The sequence below is a fragment of the Schistocerca cancellata genome, chromosome 4, assembly GCF_023864275.1.
Source record: "Schistocerca cancellata isolate TAMUIC-IGC-003103 chromosome 4, iqSchCanc2.1, whole genome shotgun sequence".
In the NCBI taxonomy this organism is placed as follows: domain Eukaryota; kingdom Metazoa; phylum Arthropoda; class Insecta; order Orthoptera; family Acrididae; genus Schistocerca; species Schistocerca cancellata.
In genome coordinates, this window is record NC_064629.1 from 685,354,027 (window position 1) to 685,376,884 (window position 22,858).

Here is a 22,858-nt window from a genome sequence, read left to right on the forward strand (position 1 = left end):
GGGGAAACTACAGCCGTCATTTTTCCCGAGGGCATGCAGCTCTGCTGTATGGTTAAATAACGGTGGAACCTGTTGGGTATAATATTCCGGAGGTAAAATAGTCCCACATTCGAATCTTTGGAGAATGTTGTTATCAAGAGAAACAAAACTGGCGTTCTACGGACAGGAGCGTGGAATGTCAGATCACTTAATCGTGCAGGTAGTTAGAAAATTTAAAAAGGGAAAAGGATAGGTTAAAGTTAGTTATAATGGGAGTTAGTGGAGTTCGGTGGCAGGAGGAACAGGACTTTTGGTTGGTTGAATACAAGGTTATAAATACAAAATCAAATCGGGTAATGCAGGAGTAGGTTTAATAACGAATAAGAAAATAGGAATGCGGGTAAGCTACTGTGACCAGCATAGTGAATACATTATCATAGCCAAGATAGACACAAACCGCACACCTATCACAATAATGCAAGTTTATTTGCCAACTAGCACCCCAGATGACGAAGAAATTGAAGAATTGTATGATGAGAGAAAAGAAATTATTGAGATGGTTAAGGGAGACAAAAATTTAATTGTGATGGGGAACTGGAATTCGATATTAGGAGAAGTAAGAGGAGGAAAAATAGTGAGTGAGTGAATATGGACTGAGGGAAAGGAATGAAAGAGGAAGCTACCTGGTAGACTTTAAATGGAGCACAATTTAATCACTGCTAATTAAGAATCATGAAAGAAGGTTATATACGTGGTAGAGGCCTGAAGACGCCATAAGGTTTCAGACTGATTATATAACGATAAAACAGAGATTTCGGAACCAGATTTGAAATTGGAAGAGATTCCCTAGGGCACACCACAATTTATTGGTTATGAACTGTAGGTTAAAACTGAAGAAATTGTTAAAAGGTAGGAATTTAAAGACAAGAGACCAGAATAAACTGAAATAACTAGAGCTTGTTGAGAGTTTCAGAGGCAGCATTAGGGAACATTTGACAAGAACAGGGGAAACGATTACAATAGAAGAAGAATTGTTAGCTTTGAGAGACGAAATAGTGAAGGCAGCAGAGGATCAAGTACGTAAAAAGGAGAGCGCTAGTAGAAATCTGTGCGTAACACAAGAGATATTGAATTTAATTGATGAAAGGAGAAAATATAAAAATGTAATACATGAAGAAGAAACGAAATACAAAAGTCTAAAAAATGAGATTAAATGGCAGTGGAAAATGGCTAAGCAGGAATGGCTACAGGATAAATATAAGGATTTAGAAGCATATATCACTAGGGGAAAGATAGCTATCGCCAATAGAAAAATTAAAGAGACTTTTGGAGAAAAGAGAACTACTTGAATGAATATCAAGAGCGTAGAAGGAAAACCAATCCTAAGCAAAGAAGGGAAAGCAGAAAGGTGGAAGGAGTATATAAAGGATCTGTACAAGGGAGATGAACTTGAAGGCAATATTATAGAAATAGAGGGGGACGTAGATGAAGATTAGATGGGAGATATGATACTGCGTGAGGAATTTGACAGTGCACGGAAAGACCTAAGTCGAAACAAGTCCCCGGGAGTAGACAATATTTCGTTAGAACTACTGATAACCTTGGGAGAGCCAGCCATGATAAAACTGTTCCATCTGATGAGAAAGATGTATGAGAGAGGCGAAATACCCTCAGACTTCAACAAGAACATAATAATGCCAATTGCAAAGAAAGAAGATGGCTACAGGTGTAATAAATCATGGTTGCAAAATACTAACACGAATTCCTTACAGAGGAATGAAAAAACTGGTAGAAGCCGACCTCGGGTAAGGTCAGTTTGGACTCCGAAGTAATATAAGAACACGCGAGACAATACTGACTCGACGACTTCTCTTAGAAGATAGGTCAAGGTAAGACAAACCTACGTTTATAGCAATTGTAGACTTAGAGAAAGCTTTTGAAAATGTGAACTGGAATACTCTCTTTGAAATTATGAGGGTAGCAGGGTTAGAATAAATGAAGCGAATGGCTACTAACAACTTGTACAGAAACCAGATGGTAGTTATAAGAGTCAACGGTCATTAAGGGGAAGCAGTGTTTGAGAAGGGAGTGAAACAGGATTTTAGCCTACCTCCCGAATGTTATTGAATCTGCACTTTGAGCAAGCAGTAAAGGAAACAAAAGAAAAATTTAGAGTAGGAGTTAAGTCCAGGGAGAAGAAAAAAAAACTTTAAAGTTTGCCGATGACATTGTAATGCTGTCAGAGACAGCAAATGAGTTGGAAGAGCAGTTGAACGGAATGGACAGGGTCTTGAAAGGAAGATATAAATTGAACATCAACAAAAGCAAAACGAGGATAATGGAATGTAGTCGAATCAAATCAGTTGATGCTGAGGGTATTAGATTAGGAAATGAGACACTGAAACTAGTAGGTGAGTTTTGCTATTTGCACAGCTAGATAACTGACGATGGCCGAAGTAGAGACGATATAAAATGTAGACTGGCAATGGCAAGAAAAGCTTTTCTGATAACAGAAATTTGTTGACATCGAGTATAGATTTAAGGGTCAGGAAGTCTTTTCTGAAAGTATTTCTATAGAGGGTAGCCATGTATGGAAATGAAACATGAGTGGTAAACAGTTTAGATAAGAAGAGAACAGAAGCTTTTGAAATGTTGTGTTGTAGAGGAATAGAAGAATGCTGACAGTTAGATGGGTAAATCATGTAACTATGAGGAGGTACTGAGTAGAATCTTGAGACATCAAGGGATCACCAACTTAGTACTGGAGGGAAGCGTGGGGTGGAAGGTTAAAGTCGTAGAGAGAGACCGAGAGGTGAATACAGTAAGCAGATTCGGAAGGATGTAGGTTGCAGTAGTTGCTCGGAGATGAAGAGGCTTGCACAGGACAGAGTAGCATGGAGAGCTGCGTCAAGCCAGTCTTACGTAAGGAACCCTCGTTACCAGCACTCAGCTCTGCACGGAGAGAAATGCATCGCATAGGTTGCGGCGGTAGACGAGTGGCTCGTGTCATCACATCTATGTCTTCTCATGACTTTTGGCCACTCAATGTAAAAATAATAGTATAGATATGAGTATAACTGCTGCTGAGAAACATTTGAAATCGCTAAAATTGGACAGCACCACAAAAAAATGGTTCAAATGGCTCGGAGCACTATGGGACTTAACATCTATGGTCATCAGTCCCCTAGAACGTAGAACTACTTAAACCTAACTAACCTAAGGACATCACACACATCCATGCCCGAGGCAGGATTCGAACGTGCGACCGTAGCGCCCGCATCTCGTGGTCGTGCGGTAGCGTTCTCGCTTCCCACGCCCGGGTTCCCGGGTTCGATTCCCGGCGGGGTCAGGGATTTTCTCTGCCTCGTGATGGCTGGGTGTTGTGTGATGTCCTTAGGTTAGTTAGGTTTAAGTAGTTCTAAGTTCTAGGGGACTGATGACCATAGATGTTAAGTCCCATAGTGCTCAGAGCCATTTGAACCATTTGCGACCGTAGCAGTCGCGCGGTTCCGGACTGCGCGCCTAGAACCGCTAGACCACCGCGGCCGGCGGACAGCACCACAGGGCCCGAGGAAATACCTGTCAGATTCTATACGGAATTTGCAGTTTCGTTACCCTACTCTTAAGCATAAGATAGCGTAGTTCCATTGAACAAAAAGATATGGATAACAAGACACATCAAACCCGTATAAAAAAAGAGGTAGCAGGAGTGAGCCACAAACCTGCCCCACAGGGTCACTGACATCTCTTGTAGAGTCTTACAACATATTCTCGGTTCAAATAAAATGATAAATCGCGAAAATAATATAATGGATTCGGGAAATACCCGTCACGCTAAACCAAAATCGCGTTCAGCTCATATGACGTCCTAAAAGCCTTGCATCTACCTCAAACGCTTCTCAGTACCACACAAACACAGTTTAATGAAGGTACATTCATATGTCAACGATGAGTCTAGCAGTAATGTCAGGCTAGCTGTAAGTAAGTACTTTAAGACCCCTTACTGTTCATGTCCCATAATAAATACCTGGCAGATATTATTAACAGTAACCTCAGATCACTGCACATGATGCAGTTAACTATAATGAGAAATGCTGCACACATATCTCGTTAGAACTTGATGAGATTTTGAAGTGATGTAAAGTTTGGAAACTTGCTTTCAGTGTTCAGAAACGTACAGTTACGTTGTTCAGAAAACGTAAACACGTGGTATATGATGGTTAAAGCACATTACTAATGGCCCAGTTATCTCAGCTGTAACAGTTTCTGGGAGTATGAAATGGAATGATCATATAGGCTCTATCGTAGCTAAAGCAGGCTGAAGAAATATGGCAGGTATTCCGCGAAAGCCTACTTACAAACATTCCATAACCAGTATTAAGCGAGAATCTAAGGCCCGTTTCACAATGGGACATTGGTGACGGTCGCCAGTGATGGTCTCCGGTGACTGGTGAATACTCTCGGATCAGTGGTGTCTGTGTCCGCCTCGGTAAAAAAGTGTTCAGCGCGACGGAATCTCATGTCAAGGAGCCCGGGTCGGAGATTTTTCTCCGCTCAGGGACTGGGTGTTGTGTTGTCCTCATCATCATCATCTCATCCCAATCGCCACGCGAGTCGCCGAAGTGACGTCAACTCGAAAGACTTGCAACGGGCGAACTGTCTACCCGACGGGAGGCCTTGGCCACACGACACTTCATTTCAATGGTGTCCGACACCGCAGGTACTGCCAACTGATTAGTTAGTGAAACGGACTCGTACAGTGGTAGCAACTAAATTATGGTTCGAAAAATGAGGTATTAAATTTCAAAAAAGAAGATACCAATTTTGTTTTTCTTATCCATACTCTTCTCATTGAAATCAGGCACAAACTTCGTTATAATTTCTTGCCACGCATTCGTTTTCATCAGTTCGTTACTACAGCCATCGCTTTTGACATCCCAAATAACAGGACGGCTTTCTGCTTCTCTTACAAAATCTTTCGTGTTAATCAAATCTAAACTCATGGTTACAGTGTGTACAGTATAATGAACAATAAATATTTCGCGTCACTGTCTCAGAAATGACTGCCTGTCGGTTGGCAAATCTGCAGCGCTGTGTCTGTGATCAGTGTTCCAGTGTGAACACTCCAATTCAAAGTAATGCATATATGGCTGTGACAGCTGTAAACACAGTGACCGTGTCCGTCACATGTGGCGAGGGTGAGTCACTGCTGGATCACAGTGACTCGGTGAGGCAATGTTGTGTCCCGGTGTGAAAGCTCCAGTTCAAACGAATGTATCTCTGTCAGTGACCGTAGCTGGTGACCGTCACCAGTGTCCCAGTGTGAAACGACCCTAACAGTATACTACAGTCCCCTAAGTACCGCACCCATAGGAACAGCGAAGAGACGATTAGAGTGATTAGAAAGGAAGGAAGAGTGGGTTTAACGTCCGGTCGACATCGAGGTCATTACAGACGGAGCACAAGCTCGGATTGTATCAAGGATGGGAAAGGAAATCGGCTGGGCCCCTTCAAAGAAACCATCCCGGCATTTGCCTGGAGCAATTTAGGAAATCACGGAAAATCTAAACCTACCGAGCGAGGCGGCGCAGTGATTAGCACACTGGACTCACATTCGGGAGGACAACGGTTCAAACCTGCATCAGACCATCCTGATTTAGGATTTCCGTAAATCACTGCAGGCAAATACCAGGATGGCTCCTTTGACAAAGGGCACGGTCGATTTCCTTCTCCATCCTTTCCCTAATCCGAGCTTGTGTTCCGTCTCTAATGACCACGTTGTCGGCGGGACATGAAACACTAATTTCATCTTCCCCCTCCTCCTCTTCCTAAATCTGAATAGCCGGACACAGATTTGAACCGTCCTCCTCCAGAATGTAGACGGGTTATGGCGTGCACAGAGGCATTTCAGTCGCCTTTCTTCCTGTACTCCATATTCTAAAGCACTTCACAGTGGTCTTCAGAGTACGGATGTAGACGTATATTAGACGACACGTCGCACGGTTTTCTTGTCAATAGAAATAACGGAGTAAGAAGCGGCGAGACCTGCTTAAGAAACCATCCCGCCATTCTCCTACTGTGGTTTAAGAAAATACAGAAAATATTAATTCAGAATTACCGGACAGGGTACGAATCTTGCTAACTTCGAAAACTTTGTTACATAGTGGCTGCTCGCTCTCGCTCGGTGGTTGGTATTACAGCACTCTGGAAACCCACGCAGTTCCCATTGGTATACAACTGGTAGCTGATAATGTTACACATTACCCGTTGAACTTCTACCATGCATTTTATAATGACTGTAACTGTATAAATGTGTTTTACTTTGAGAATAACATTCCATTTTCTTACTTTAACATAGTTATTAACGTTGTGAACATTTTACAGCTGTTTATTTCCTGGTGTAGATTATGTTTCTATTGAAATATGGTTACCATAAAGTTTGACATACTGGCGCTTCATGTATGACTAGAATTAACTTCCAAGAAAAAAGTTGTCTAATTTAAGTTAATCAGTATCCATTAAGGGTGGGAGGTGGGGGGAAGCGGGAGGTATTTCGGTCTGTTCGATCGAGGCCACACTAAAATAACTAATTGAAATGAAATTCCTTAGGCGGTAAATTTGAGAATGATATAAAGTTTTTGTAATTGCGCGTTCTAATGACCGCGGGAAGCATTGGTTGCTGTAAGTCGTTGATGCTGAAGAAAATGTATGAGGCTAGATAATGGTGTGGAGAAGGCTAATCAAAGACTGCGTTTTATTGGCAGAACACTTAGAAGATGCAACAAATCCACTAAAGAGACTGCCTACAGTAGCCTGTCCGTCCTTTGATACAATACTGCTGTGAGGTATGGGATCCCTACCATATAGAAGTGACGAAGCACATCGAAAAAGTTCTGATACACGAATAGGGGTAGCAATTATTAAAACATAAGCGTTTGTCGTTGCGGGGAGATCTTTTCACGACACTTCAATATCCAGCTTTCTCTTCCGAATGCGAAAATACACTCCTGGAAATGGAAAAAAGAACACATTGACACCGGTGTGTCAGACCCACCATACTTGCTCCGGACACTGCCAGAGGGCTGTACAAGCAATGATCACACGCACGGCACAGCGGACACACCAGGAACCGCGGTGTTGGCCGTCTAATGGCGCTAGCTGCGCAGCATTTGTGCACCGCCGCCGTCAGTGTCAGCCAGTTTGCCGTGGCATACGGAGCTCCATCGCAGTCTTTAACACTGGTAGCATGCCGCGACAGCGTGGACGTGAACCGTATGTGCAGTTGACGGACTTTGAGCGAGGGCGTATAGTGGGCATGCGGGAGGCCGGGTGGACGTACCGCCGAATTGCTCAACACGTGGGGCGTGAGGTCTCCACAGTACATCGATGTTGTCGCCAGTGGTCGGCGGAAGGTGCACGTGCCCGTCGACCTGGGACCGGACAGCAGCGACGCACGGATGCACGCCAAGACCGTAGGATCCTACGCAGTGCCGTAGGGGACCGCACCGCCACTTCCCAGCAAATTAGGGACACTGTTGCTCCTGGGTTATCGGCGAGGACCATTCGCAACAGTCTCCATGAAGCTGGGCTAAGGTCCTGCACACCGTTAGGCCGTCTTCCGCTCACGCCCCAACATCGTGCAGCCCGCCTCCAGTGGTGTCGCGACAGGCGTGAATGGAGGGACGAATGGAGACGTGTCGTCTTCAGCGATGAGAGTCGCTTCTGCCTTGGTGCCAATGATGGTCGTATGCGTGTTTGGCGCCGTGCAGGTGAGCGCCACAATCAGGACTGCATACGACCGAGGCACACAGGGCCAACACCCGGCATCATGGTGTGGGGAGCGATCTCCTACACTGGCCGTACACCACTGGTGATCGTCGAGGGGACACTGAATAGTGCACGGTACATCCAAACCGTCATCGAACCCATCGTTCTACCATTCCTAGACCGGCAAGGGAACTTGCTGTTCCAACAGGACAATGCACGTCCGCATGTATCCCGTGCCACCCAACGTGCTCTAGAAGGTGTAAGTCAACTACCCTGGCCAGCAAGATCTCCGGATCTGTTCCCCATTGAGCATGTTTGGGACTGGATGAAGCGTCGTCTCACGCGGTCTGCACGTCCAGCACGAACGCTGGTCCAACTGAGGCGCCAGGTGGAAATGGCATGGCAAGCCGTTCCACAGGACTACATCCAGCATCTCTACGATCGTCTCCATGGGAGAATAGCAGCCTGCATTGCTGCGAAAGGTGGATATACACTGTACTAGTGCCGACATTGTGCATGCTGTGTTGCCTGTGTCTATGTGCCTGTGGTTCTGTCAGTGTGATCATGTGATGTATCTGACCCCAGGAATGTGTCAATAAAGTTTCCCCTTCCTGGGACAATGAATTCACGGTGTTCTTATTTCAATTTCCAGGAGTGTATTTTGTTGACGTCCATCTACATAGGGAGAAATGATAATCGTAATAAAATATGAGAAACCGCAGCTCACATGGAAAATTTCGTTATTCCCGCACGCTGTCTGGGAGTGTAACGGTAGAGAAATAGTGTGAAAGTGGTTATATTAAACCTCTGCCAGCCACTTAAGTTTGAATTGCGGAGTAGTTATGGAGATGTTCATGTAAGATCTCCCTGTTTTGTGAAATTGTGCTTAAGCCTTCCACTAGTCGCCTTCAGCAAAGAGGCAAATTGTTTCTAGAGATTGCACGAACTGTAATGACGTAATTGCAGATAGTGAGTAAGTAAAAGAGAAAATGCGCTACAGGCGTTCCTATGCACGTTGTCACTGTCAGCAAAGGACAGAGAAGTGTCATAACGAGGAACATCACAAAATAATAAATAATCGAGAATTTTAACGTATGTGATAAGCTAAGTGATGCAACAGGCACCATTAATGAATGAGAACGTCATCATTTTTCCTGCCTTACGTGTGTATACAAGGTGAATCCGACCTCTAGCTACAGAATGTCGAAGGTCGTTCAAAGATATTTTCTGAATATTTTGTTATAAGGGATTTGGGGTGTCTGGTGGCTCGTTACGCAGTAATTACATTTCGTTTCATTTTTGCGATCTTCTATCTCTGTGTCTTTGTACACTGATAATGTGTGTACAACAGAGAAAATGTCAGTGGTATGTGCTGTGTGTCTAGTTTGGAAACGAAACTGTTCGATTTACTCACGTCACTTGCTGTTGCCGACAGAAATGCACACTTTCCTTTTCGCCTTCAGTTTAGCACTCGGTACTTGTCAGTTCTGGCTCGGGTTCGGTTTTCCGGTAAAACAGTGATACACACCAGTATGAATATATTTACTGAAGAAGAGATGGTCGATATGCACCTGACAACTGAATACCATGCCACATCACAACACTTTAGCACTGAGAGTTCTTGCATTACTCTCTATTTTTTGTTGTAGGTTTCGTTGATTGCATATTACAGGCTTTTTCACTACTGTGAAAGCATTTTCAGAGAAACAAAGGCAACTGGATAACAAACCAGATTAATAATAATTACATTGTTACTCTGTAACGAAGCACGGACGACCACCGTTCCTGATACTAAAATATATATCCCTGAACAACCTCCGAAATGTTGCCTGTGGGGGTTCAGTTCCATACACCGACGACAGGTGTCGCTAAACGCGGCGTCAGCGGCATTGTTTGCTGGCTCTTTGTAGCTGGGAACTACGCTCCGAAAGTTTTAATCACGTCCGCAGCATTCACCTTCAGTTATTGATTCATGCGTCAGGGCTTTGTCCTCTGTGAACAGCGCTAGAATATTGCATGAGACACTTCATTTAAGTTGATTGTGCCTGGTAATCGCTAGCAAAAAGACTTTGATTTGTTTTGAATTTCAGATGGCCTGAATTTCTTCTACCTCTTTTGATTAGTTGCAGGAATTCTCCTAACTGTCTCCGATATAGAAAACTTGCAACCTTCAGTGTGTTTTAGGTAAATCCTTCATCTACATCTGAGCAATGTTAGCACGCAAGGTGCATTACATTGCGTAGATAGTGTACCAGAAATTTTACCTTTCTCTTGTAACATAAGACTGGGATGACGTAAAACATTGCCAGTGTCCCTCTCTATAATAACGAATTTCTACATTTTCACGCGTGTCAATGGCTCTGAGCACTATGGGACTTAACAACTATGGTTATCAGTCTCCTAGAACTTAGAACTACTTAAACCTAACTAACCTAAAGACAGCACACAACACCCAGCCATCACGAGGCAGAGAAAATCCCTGACCCCGCCGGGAATCGAACCCGGGAACCCGGGCGTGGGAAGCGAGAACGCTACTGCACGACCACGAGATGCGGGCACGCGTGTCAGTTAGCAAGTTTGTGGTGGAGAAAGTAATACTTCACAGGGTACTGCAACATGTACTCCTGAAATTCAGAGAGTAAGGTCCTCCACGATGCCTAACACCTTTCTTGCAACGTTTCCTACACCAATGTGTTGAGAATTTCAGTGGTGCTCTCACACTGTCTAAACACATAACTTTTTTGAATCATTTATCTCTCTCTCTCTGTCTATCTCTCTCTCTTTCTTTCCCTCTCCCGTTAACTTTATAAGGGACGTAGACCGACGAACAGTTGAATAATTTAGAAAGAATCCAACTGACGTTATGCACAAGTGTGTTAATCTGACTTAGCGGTGAGTCCACCGCATCAAGGCAGAAACGAAGTCGATTTTATCTGCGGGAATGGTTAATTCTGGTGTTTTCTACAAGGAAAAAGGATTGCCTTTACTGATTGCTTAGAAGACGTAAAACGATGTCTGCCAAGTTTTCAGATCCAATTGGATACAAGATATAGGTTGTAAAAGTCCTGTATTGAACGAAAATATCTTTCATCAGGACATTGGAACTTTCCGAAAAGGAATTTTATGAAAGGAAAAACTGGAGAATTTGATTTGTACTTTGTTGGAACGTTCAATCTACTCACTAAATTTCTTAGGGCTTTTTAAATTCGCATATCCCACAGCTGTAGAAACTCGTGGCAGCAAACGTTTTGAGCCAAATACAGCGGTTATAACAACCAGAGATGAGTATTTTGCAGACCTACCAGAATCTAAATTCAGGAATGGAATCTACTCTCGTAAAAAACTTTGGACTATGAGCGTTAACCCATAACGGCAATTTTCGCATTGTCCTTCTACCTGAGATGGACCCATGACTTAACTTCAGCTGATACTCTGGTAGACATCTGTATACTTCCGTACGTATACTGTGTGTGTGTGTGTGTGTGTGTGTCTGTGTTGGGGCTTACGGGCGCTCAACGTCGAGGTCATCAGCGCCTTGACACACATTAAAAGAAACGAATGTGGACAAATTTAGTAAAATGGAAGCATACACGCAAAGAAAGCGGGAAAAGATGAAAAATGCTGTATTAGAAAATAAAACGTAAGGAAAACGAGAAAGCAGCGTCAAGGATGCCACAGGAAATTGTGACTGGCTGACCACTTACGTAAAATATGGGCGAGCCAGTCACCCTGTCAACAAATTAAAACTCTCTCCCTAAAATCTTGGTAAAAACATTGGACAAGTCACAGAACTTTAATACTTCAATCACATTCGTTTGAGTATTTCCTAAAAGAGATAGCAGATCCACCGGTGAGTCAGCCGCGGCCCGCTGGTCAGAAAATAAAACGCAATCCAATATAACGTGGCGCACAGTAACCTGGACGCTACAAGTACCACACACTGGAGAGTCCTCTCGCCGGAGCAGGAAGCCATGCGTCATATGACTGTGGTCTATCCGAAGCCGCGTGAGGAGAACCTCGTCCAGTCTACGGGGTTGGAAAGAAGTACACTACACACGCGTTGTGGGCTTGACTAAACGGAGTTTATTGTCAGTCCGAAGCATGACTCGTGAGCTCAATAGCGAGGTGAGTGCGTGCAGGGGGATGGCACACTGAAATACTTGCGGATCGAGACATGTCTCCGTGGCTGCGAGATCTGCCCTTTCGTTCCTAGCAATGCCGACGTGCACTGGAACCCAGCAGAGAATCACCTCCTTCCCCAGTCTTTGTAGTTGGAGGAGGGCATCCTGGATGTTCTGGACTATCTTATCTGCTGGATACAAACGTTGCAATGAGTGAAGGGCACTTAGTGAATTGGAACATACAAGAAATTTAGGACGGGAAGAGCATCTCAACTGCTCCAGTGCCCCCAAGATCGCAGACAATTCTTCATCAAAGACAGTAAATCACTCTGGGACTCTCCAGTAACTAGGGTGGCAGGCGGCTAAAACCCTGGATTTGGGGCTGTACGGGCTTCACACCGAGGGACTCCAGCACACGTTGCACACGGATCCCTAATGGCATCGTGGCTCGTGGACGGTTGGAAAATAGGCGCTCCAGAGGCGGACGAGCAACAATATGGTGAGCGGGTGAGGTTGGAGCTGCAAGAAACTTACAAGCGTGGCGCACCAACAGGAGCTGCCGCCCGATGGTAAGTGGCTGTTTTCCCGCCTCAGCACAGAGGCTGAGTATGGGACTAGTCCGATAAGCACCCGTGGCCAGTCGAATCCCCGCATGGTGGACAGCGTCAAGGATCCACAGATAAGAGGGCCTCGCTGACCCACACCCGTACGTATACTGAGCCGTCCGTGATGGCTGAGTACAGAGTAGAATGAAAAAATTTAAAGGAACGATTATTTTACCTGAAATCACTGAATGTCCAGTGCTTTAGGCTCAGATTAATTATTTATGGTCATTAAGTTCTCACAGGGGCTTATGAAGGAAAGTATTCTTAAGAATAGAAGCGCCTGTGTAGCACTTACCTCGTCTTAGGGAATGTTCTCTGACACACATTACTAAGGTATTACCAAGGTTATTAAGGCCAATATTACGCAAGCCACATTCCTGAAAATACAGAACAAAAATTGCAGTTTTCTTGTGTTACGGACATACTTAAGGGTCATGGGCTTTATTTATTTACTTTTACAATAATTTATCCATTTTACTGGCTGCTGAGCTCCGTGGCTGTGGGTTATATTATTTTAATAAATACAGCAACCAGCCACTTTGTTATGTATTTTTATTTAAGTTAATACGCGTTCCGCGTTTTCACCCATCTTCAGTTAGCGTAATACATATTTGAGTCTTCAGTCAGGACATAGTTAAAACATCGATAACAAATTGGATTCTGCAGCTGCCCCGTATTAAACAGAAGAAAAATAACGTTTGTGCAACATCCGTAAGGGCGAGAATCGGAATAACAACAACAGAGTAGAAAGTAAGTATACCGAAACAACAATACATCGTAAATATACAATTCGCGAAGTGTAGCAGCCAAACAAAATTGTTACTTTGCACAGGGCATCTGCAGCATTCAGTTTGCCGTCGATGTTGTAACTATGTACTGACTGGAGATTCAAATACGTATTACGCTGATTGAAAATGGACAAAATCCGGAAACGCGTATTAGCTTAAATAAACACACTTAACAATACGAATGATTGCTGTATTTATTAAAATAATGTTTTTCTTTTTTCTGAATTGATTTGTATCGATTAGAATCCCGTTAGCTATTAAGATCTCGAACTTATGTTTCTCTAGCATAATTAACTCAACTCTTTTCGTCGACTATAATTATAGTAGGTGGAAACACTTCCCCTACCATTATGGTTATGTTTTTATAGCATAATTAACTCAACTCTTTTCGTCGACTATAATTATAGTAGGTGGAAACACTTTCCCTACCATTATGGTTTACAGGTAAAGGAAGGAGCGGAGAAGCTGGCTAACTGAATGCAAGCCTTACAAATGGTCCAAATGGCTCTGAGCACTATGGGACTTAACATCTGACGTCATCAGTCCCCTAGAACTTAGAACTACTTAAACGCGAGACCGCTACGGACGCAGGTTCGAATCCTGCCTCGAGCATGGATGTGTGTGATGTCTTTAGGTTAGTTAGGTTTAACTAGTTCTAAGTTCTAGGGGACTAATGACCTCAGAAGTTGAGTCCCATAGTGCTCAGAGCCATTTGAACCATTTGAACTACTTAAACCTAACTAACCTAAGGACATCACACACATTCATGCCCGAGGCAGGATTCGAACCTGCGACCGTAGCGGTCACGCAGTTCCAGACTGAAGCGCCTAGAACCGCTCGGCCACAGCGACCGTCACAAGCCTTACATCTACATCAAGTTCTTCCGAGACAGTAGGTGTTAAGATGTTGAAGGATTCAGACCAGCATTAGCCTGAAGTGGTCTGGGAAATATTGTGATGAAGCAAAATCAATGGAGGGCTGGAAGGGGTTCCATTTCCGCTTTTCTCCAAACCAGTTTCACTGTACTGGCTGTGCTGCGTAGGGGATTGAAGATATTTACCGTAACTATTAAAATAACGATCACTAAATATTTCCTATAAAGCAAATAATATATTCCGCGCTGGACCGTAACAGATTTTAATAGCGTAGGTTTCAGCAAAAGAAAAACGAATTTTCACCATTCACCTCGTTTCTGGATAGCAATGAGAAAACTATTCAGGTTTTATTACAATATGTTTCTTCTTGCTGTTAAAATTTCATTAACATCAAGCAAATCAACACATTTAAAAACAGTTAATAGTAGGAAAAGAATCTGGCTAGGACACTCGATGAGAAAGGACTGTATAATAAACGACACACTCAGAGGAATGGTGACAGGGAAAAGGGCCAGAGGAAGTAGAAGATACAGGTTAATTCACGATATCAAGACAAATGCATCACACGCAGCTACGAAAAGTATGACAGTCCGGGAGGACTTGAGGATGCTAAATTTGAGGTGATCGACCAGCCTAAAGGACAAAACTCATCATCATCATCATCGTCGTCGTCGTCGTCGTCGTCGTCGTCATCGTCATCGTCATCATCATTATCAACAACAATAACAACACACTTCGTGCCTTGTAACTATAAAAGGCGGCCTCGGCCTTCCCTCTCGTAACCTATTACGCACAGAACTACCTGTATTTGTGCGCTCTGATGATCATTTTGTGTACCCAACGGCATACCAGCACGCCAGGAGCAGGCCGTATTTGACGCAGACGAATGCAATCGGATATCGTTAGTTCTCCTCGGAGACTCCACACATAGTCTATGAGATCAAAAATATCTGGACACCTGGCTGAAAATGACTTACAAGTTTGTGGCTCACTCCATCGGTAATGCTGGAATTCAGTATGGTGTTGGCCCACCCTTAGCCTTGATGACAGCTTCCACACTCGCAGGCATATGTTTAATCAGGTGCTGGAAGGTATCTTGGGGAATGGTAGCCCATTCTTCACGGAGTGCTGCATTGAGGAGAGGTATCGATGTCGGTCGGTGAGGCCTGACATGATGTCGGTGAGGCCGGGCACGAAGCCGGCGTTTCAAAAAGTCCCAAAGGTGTTCTATAGGATTCAGGTCAGGACTCTGTGCAAGACAGTCCATTACAAGGATGTTATTGTCGTGTAACAACTCCGCCACAGGCCGTGCATTATGAACAGGTGCTCGATCGGGTTGAAAGATACAATAGCCATCCCTGAATTGCTCTTCAACAGTGGGAAGCAAGAAGGCGCTTAAAACATCGATGTAGGCCTGTGCTGTGATAGTGCCACGCAAAACAAGGGGTGCAAGCTCCCGCCATGAAAAACACGACCGCAGCATAACACCACCAACTCAGAATATTACTGTTGGCACTACACACGTTGGCTGATGACGTTCACCGGGCATTCGCCATACCCACACCCTGCCATCGGATCGCCACATTGTGTACCGCGATTCTTCACTCCACACAACGTTTTTCCACTGTTCAATCGTCCAATGTTTACGGTCCTTACACCAAGCGAGACGTCGTTTGGCATTTACCGGCGTAATGTGTGGCTTATGAGCAGCCGCTGGACCATGAAATCCAAGTTTTCTCAACTCCCGCCGAACTGTCATAGTACTTGCAGTGGATCCTGATAAAGTTTGGAATTTTTGTATCATGGTCTGGATAGATGTCTGCCTATTACACATTACGACCCTCTTCAACTGTCGGCGGTCCCTGTCAATCAACAGACGAAGTCTGCCTGTACGCTTTTGTGCTGTACGTGTCCCTTCACGTTTCCACTTCAATATCACATCGGAAACAGTGGACCTAGGGATGTTTAGGAGTGTGGGAATCTTGCGTACAGACGCATGATACAAGGGAGACCCAGTCACCTGACCACGTTCGAAGTCCGCGAGTTGCGCGCCATTCTGCTCTCTCACGATGTCTAATGACTACTGAGGTCGCTGATATGGAGTACCTGGCAGTAGGTGGCAGCACAATATACCTATATATGAGAAACGTATGTTTTTGGGTGTGTCCGAATACTTTTGATCACATAGTGTATCTACGTCAATCGCGATAATGTACGTAGAATCAGGAATCGATTAAAAGATAACGTGTTGCTACTCATGTGTACAGTATTATTGTTGGGCGCACCATTGTCCGCGAGCCTCGTCTTATTTGTTTGGAGTGTGTTCATTTGTTTGAAATTACTGAAATTTCAACAGCAAGAGGAAACACATCGTAAGAGAAATCACAACACTCGTCACCGCGCTGAACGCCCGTTATGCTCCACCCATCACAGCACAGTCCGTGTTAATATAACTTGTCTTGCTGCAAACAAGCCCATTTACTGACGGAAGCTATGTCACCTCAATGTACAGTACTGCACGGTCGAGCGAACAATGTGTGTCCTCTTGGGTGGTTGTCGCGTGGCGCTGTATATATCATGCATGGCGTCGAGAATGGCCCTCTTGAACCCATCGATTCCATATTCGCACAACAGTTACGGTATCCCAACCAATGAGAGCAGCAATTTCACCGATCGATAGACCGGAGTACTAATGGGTCACGACCCTGCCGCTGTCGAATTGCAAAACTTGCTGTTAGTTGTTTCTCCTTCTTATTCGAGGCAAAACAAAATTTTCTCACTAAGAAACAACATTTGTAATGTATTTATCAGTGACAAATCCGCTTTGTAATATTTCCCTACATAAAGAATCCAGATGGCGTTATTCCGTAATAATTTGCGTATACCAGGAAGTTATAATTAAAGTGCTGCTAGTCACGAAGGTCTTGTGTGGACTGCACTTATCGTATGACAGCCAAACTTGGTAGATATGCTAATAAATTAATGCTGTACCGATCTGCCCTGGAAAAAATTAGTTCCAGTTTTGGCTACCAGGTGGAAATCTGGCGCTGTACAGCATCTTGTCGGCGTCTCCGGTGCTTGTATTGAACGAACTGTGCAAGCGGCGGTTAACAGTAAAATCAACATTATGACTTTCTCAATTGTTTGATCTATTTTGCTCACGTCCCCTTCCTAATATACTGCATATAGAAATATTTTTCTACGCCTTTATTGCATTCACGGCTTCGTATTTGCATCTAGTGGCCAAAACTGGAACTAATCTTCTTCCAGCATAAATGGGTTCCGCATTAACGCATTAGAATATCTACCAAGTTTTGCTACCATTCGATAACTACAACCCACAATGGAATTCCGTGAGTAGCTGCACTTTAATTATAACCACCCAGTACAAGCAAGCAATTCAGGGTCACGCCAATTTTATGCTTGTTGCATGCGGCTTTCGTGGTGTTGCAATTTTAAAGACCAGTAGTACATAATATTATTATCCAGTAAGTATGAATAAGATGGAATGGTTTAAAACTGCTGAGGTAGTTGTGTGGCCCAGTAACTAACTTCTAATTTAACAAAACAAGGGGAGTGGCAACCTATTACATTTCAAGATTACGAAATGTCAACAATTTCCGCGATATTCACTCTTAATGGCCTCAAGTAGAAACAGAGACCTCTGAACATAATCTTCAAGTGTGACCAAAGCATTCCAAGAAAGATAAGTTATTGTTTAATGTTTAGTCGACGTCTTGATAGTTAAAAATGGAATATTAACCATCTTAGACATAGGCAGAGAAGGGAACTGATTGTGACTTCGTTGGAGTAAAGGCCTAGCATTCATGTGAAGTACTTTAGGGAAACCACGGGAAATCTAAATCAGGATGTGTACACGGAGAATTGGACTTGATTCCTGGCCGATAAGAGTTTTAAGCACAGTTCCACCTTGTTCGGTTCTTGCATTCTGATTATGCCGTATATGGAGTAACATATTTGTGCGTTTGTATCCATTATTAGTAGGTGTTGCAATTCTTAGATACAACAGTGTACTCTCTCTATTGAATTGTTAACTGCGGCCGGCCGAAGTGGCCGCGCGGTTCTGGCGCTGCAGTCTGGAACCGCGAGACCGCTACGGTCGCAGGTTCAAATCCTGCCTCGGGCATGGATGTGTGTCATGTCCTTAGGTTAGTTAGGTTTAACTAGTTCTAAGTTCTAGGGGACTAATGACCTCAGCGGTTGAGTCCCATAGTGCTCAGAGCCATTTGAACCATTTTTTTGTTAATTGCGCTTAAGAATGTTCTTGTTTTAATAAAAATAACTCTTAGACACTGACGTAAGTGAAAAAGGTTTTCATATTCCGAAGTTAAATTTCCCATGAAGCTTTAGAATAATTATATATTACAGCTAAGCTAAAAAGGCCTATTTTTCACTTAAAAGATCTGTACAAGTCTTAATTGTGATCGCTTTTATACGACTTCATGTGCATGTACCTTTTTTGCAGAGCAGCCAATGTCAGAGTTCAAGAGTGAGGCAGAGCGCAAAGCGAAACTGTACTATATGTCCTGCTTGGACGTCAACGACACAATAGAAACCCTGGGGCCAAAGCCAATGCTGGACCTTCTCGAGAAAATTGGAGGGTGGAACATTACTGGTAATTTCAGCATTAAGAATTGGAGCCTGCAGAAATCGCTGGAAACGTTACAGAACCGTTACAACATGGGTGGACTATTCACCTGGGCCGTAGGTGAAGATGATCGAGATTCCAAGAAACATATTATACAGGTAATTTCGAATCTTTTCCTTTTAGTTTTAAAATTTTATCGATATTGTTGTTGTTTCCGTCCAGCATTTACTGACCATTGCTGTGCACACTTACGAGCAATTGAATTTGAGATACCGTGTACCTCATAACAACGGACGCATCACCGAATGGACTCCAGGAGACATCGGAAGCGTTGGAGAGCCATCCTGATTCATTCTCAACAGCTCGTGGAGATGGTTAGGACAGGGTACTCGATGCATTCATTTCTCTCTAGATGCACTCAATATTATGAGGTCTGGTTTTATGTAAAGGGGCCTGACATCTTTAAAGCCGTAAGCGTATGGAAATTCTTCAACAGATCAAAAGACTGTGACACATGTAAGTGCCCTATTCGACTACAAACGCGTGTGGTTAGCGGTATCCTAATCCTGCTCGTACGATATCAAAACTGTTCTGGACAGATGGACCGTGTGGCGAAGCCTTACGCTGGGCGCATTAAATATATAAAGTATGTGACCATATATAATTTCGAGAGGGTGAGGGCTTCATTCGAACACAGTTTACTCAATTTGGCACTGATTCACAGTCCAGCTACACGTCACACGGCTTCCGTACAACACACGCTGTTACACTACACTGCACAGGTGGCGGGTATGCTAAATAACATTCCAGAAGTTACGAACAAACTAGCGCATATTCTGGAAGTTCTCCACCCAAAGTATTCAGTCACACTTGACACAGTTCCGTACACGTTGATTTACTTGTGGTCATGGTAGTCTACTAACAGACTTTTATTCTACGAGGACGAGCTGAGAAGTAATGCCTCCGAATTTTTTATGTGAAAATTCTTAAATATTTTTAAATAAAACAAACCTTATTAACATTCTACATATTTATTCTTCATGTCTACGCATTTATTTCTCAGCGTAGTAACCCTGATGACGATCACATTTCTTCCAACGAGAGACCAGTTTCTAGATACTGTTACTGAAGAATGTTTGACTTTGTTGACGGAGACACTACCTCACCTCCGCTTGCATCGCTTCACCACTATCAAAGTGAAGTCCTCGACGATGTGCTTTACGTTTTGGAAACAGATGACAATTGGATGGAGTCAAGTCGGCACTGCAGTCAGGCACACTTAAGACCAAATAACATGTCTTACATTTCCTCGAACGTGTGTGTTTTATGTATCGAAAAATCGATTTTTTTTTAAATTTTGACGTCCTGTCTCAAACGCTCGGACTGTAAGGAGTATGATAGATGACAGCGAACCAAGGCGTCGGATCGTTGCAGATGTTGCAGCGCTTATGTGTGTGGTCTGACATTGACATGCTGAAGAAGAGGGTGCTCCACATGTGGACAAAATCTTCCAATTCGCAACTCGATTACAACTCGGTGTTTCTCACGCGCTGACGTAATTAAATTACACACCACCATATTACACGCGACACTGTAGTGTAGAATTTCCAGGGAAGTATGAAATCTCATAATAACTCTTGAAGGCAGGAAGACAATATCTCAGTTAGATCTCAGGTACAGAATCCAATGACAGAAAGAACCGTCTAAAGATGAGAACATTTGTAATCCATAGTCGCGTTGCAATACAGACGCTGTTAATTACGAAATTTAATTTGCAAGGACGATCGCAGTGATCCAGATAAAGCCAGAATTGGTATGTGCAGCAGCAGAAGAGGAATTCATGGAATCATGGGACACAATACAGGATATGGAATACAGATGAGCTTTTATAGATTTGGCGCGAGCGTAACGAGTAGCATTCACCTTAGTGTGTTGTGGGGGCACTGAAATTCAGTGCAAGAGATGAATTGGATTCGGGGACCGTCAGCGAACTTCTACCACAGCGGAGTCTCTGTCATACTGCAGTAAAGCGCAAATAGTTTTCAATGATAAATGACATCATTCCTTTGGACTCAGATCGATCATATCCAGTGTTATTATGGGGACAGAGTTATGGTATTATTAGGGTGTTATGCGTATTCATGATACGGTGAGACTGTCACCTGTAAGAAAGAGACTAAATTAAGATACCTGCTAACCAAGAAACAATATACGTTAAGGATGCGCGTAGTGTAAGTCCTTGGAGCTAGCGGGAGGAAACGTGAGAGACAGGAAGGCCGTGTATGTATGTTCCTTGTGCGTGCGTGTGTGTGTGTGTGTGTGTGTGTGTGTGTGTGTGTGTGTGTGTGTGTGTGTGTGTGTGTGCGTGCGTATGTCCGTCCATGTACACTAGCTGGCATGTATAGAAGTTATTAATATATAATTTAATAATAATAATAGGTAAATAAGCTCTAGTTTTAAAAAAGTAATGAAATTTATTGGTCGGCTGTTAAATTAAATGCAGCTAACTGTAAGAACTTCCACTTAGATGCCATTAAAAAACGTTCGGTGCTGGTAATGTAATGGTATGACGGTGAGTATTCTGATTTTGTTGTGGCCGTTAGGTTTTATCTGTGGAAAAATTAACGAAAGTATTGTAGATAATAGTAGGTTTCTCACACTGTGGTGCAAGTTTAAAACTGGACCTTTCTTTGTCTATCACCATGAGAACCCTTCGATCTACAATGAAAGATGCATTACGTCGTGGTTGGAATGAAATGAAGTGAAGAAACCTATTTCAAGCCCAAAACTGAAGTCCAAATAATTTTTTTTGAATAAACTGGAGTTTTCGTTGCGTTCCTGATCAATTCGTCCAAAACAGTGCCCAGAACGATTCCCCTCGTTTCAGAGGAGTGGAAAAATCCACTTTCAGTGAATAAGAAGTTAATGATAAGCCTTGCCTGTAGATTAACGCCTGCAATGAAGCGAAAGCAACTCGTACGCGCAATCAGTTAGAAGGGTGACTCTTTGGTATCCACATGGATTGATACCAGGAGACTTTTGGACACATAGTGTTTGCTACTGCAGATTTTCCATAAATCTTACTAATTTTTATAGTAGCTATTAAATTATTCCTATTTCGTGATCTTCGGGCCACTTTCCAAAATATATATGAACCTTGCAGTTGTATTACAGACGCAGTTACATATTTTTGGAATCGTTTTAAAGCCTTTAAAGAGCTATCGGTAACTCTGAATGTTAGGATAAAATAGACTTTCGGTTTGTGTTGCTTAGAATGGAGACCAGAGTCGTTTCTTCTCGTTACCTTTTTGCTAATATAAGATTAATTATGTGCGGTTTCCCAAAATCAGTCTCTCTCTCTCTCTCTCTCTCTCTCTCTCTCTCTCTCTCACACACACACACACACACACACGCTCACCCTTTTCTTCTATTATTCTGAAATCGCCATTCGAACAAGCTATTGTTCTATTTATCTAGGCATATCTTTGACAGAACGACAAATGATACAACTGTTTTTAATGAGTGAGAGATCTGCACAAGATTCAAACCGTAAGTAACGAACTAAAACAGAGACAATTTCTTTCAGTAGTCGAGGAATAAGTTTGCTCCACTAATTATAACGCTCAAACAAAAATTTGTGTAATTCGGAAGTATAAAAAATGTTGTAATTGGAAAGTAAGAAAAAAATTACTGCTTTCAACAGTCACAATGTGTCCCTGTTAGTACAGTATAATTTCTTTCAACAGATTGATCAAGGAGGCTTAACTCTCCCAACTCGTGACAACTATCTCAATGGAACTATGGATGATAAAGTATTGTCTGCTTATCTGGAGTATATGACTAAGGTAAGTTCACATATTTAAAATACTGAGCACTATTTTTAATTTTTCCTTATAAATTTGCACAATAATAGTAAAAATCAGCAAATTATTTGTTCACATAGTAACTAAGATCTGTGATAGAGAGAAAACAGTGTTTCAGAAATTATTTTTTGTCAACTCCACTAACTAGAGTTTCGAACATCAACAGAGAAGTCCAATACCTCATTACTGAACATTGTGCTATTCGTATGGTGCCCTGAGTATCTCCTGCAGTCTAACACATATTTTAGGAA

The 22,858-nt window shown here is 43.0% G+C and overlaps 1 protein-coding gene across 3 annotated transcripts in view; it reads left to right on the forward strand.

Moving 5' to 3' along the window:
• The window catches only part of LOC126184691 (endothelin-converting enzyme homolog), a 416,586-nt gene that overhangs the window by 293,516 nt on the left and 100,212 nt on the right, over positions 1–22,858 (forward strand). For all 3 annotated transcript variants that reach the window (XM_049927185.1, XM_049927186.1, XM_049927188.1), the window contains exons 5-6: positions 18,622–18,902; positions 22,491–22,589. In XM_049927185.1, coding sequence (XP_049783142.1) covers positions 18,622–18,902; positions 22,491–22,589 — 380 coding nt within the window. The remainder of the gene's footprint in view (positions 1–18,621; positions 18,903–22,490; positions 22,590–22,858) is intronic.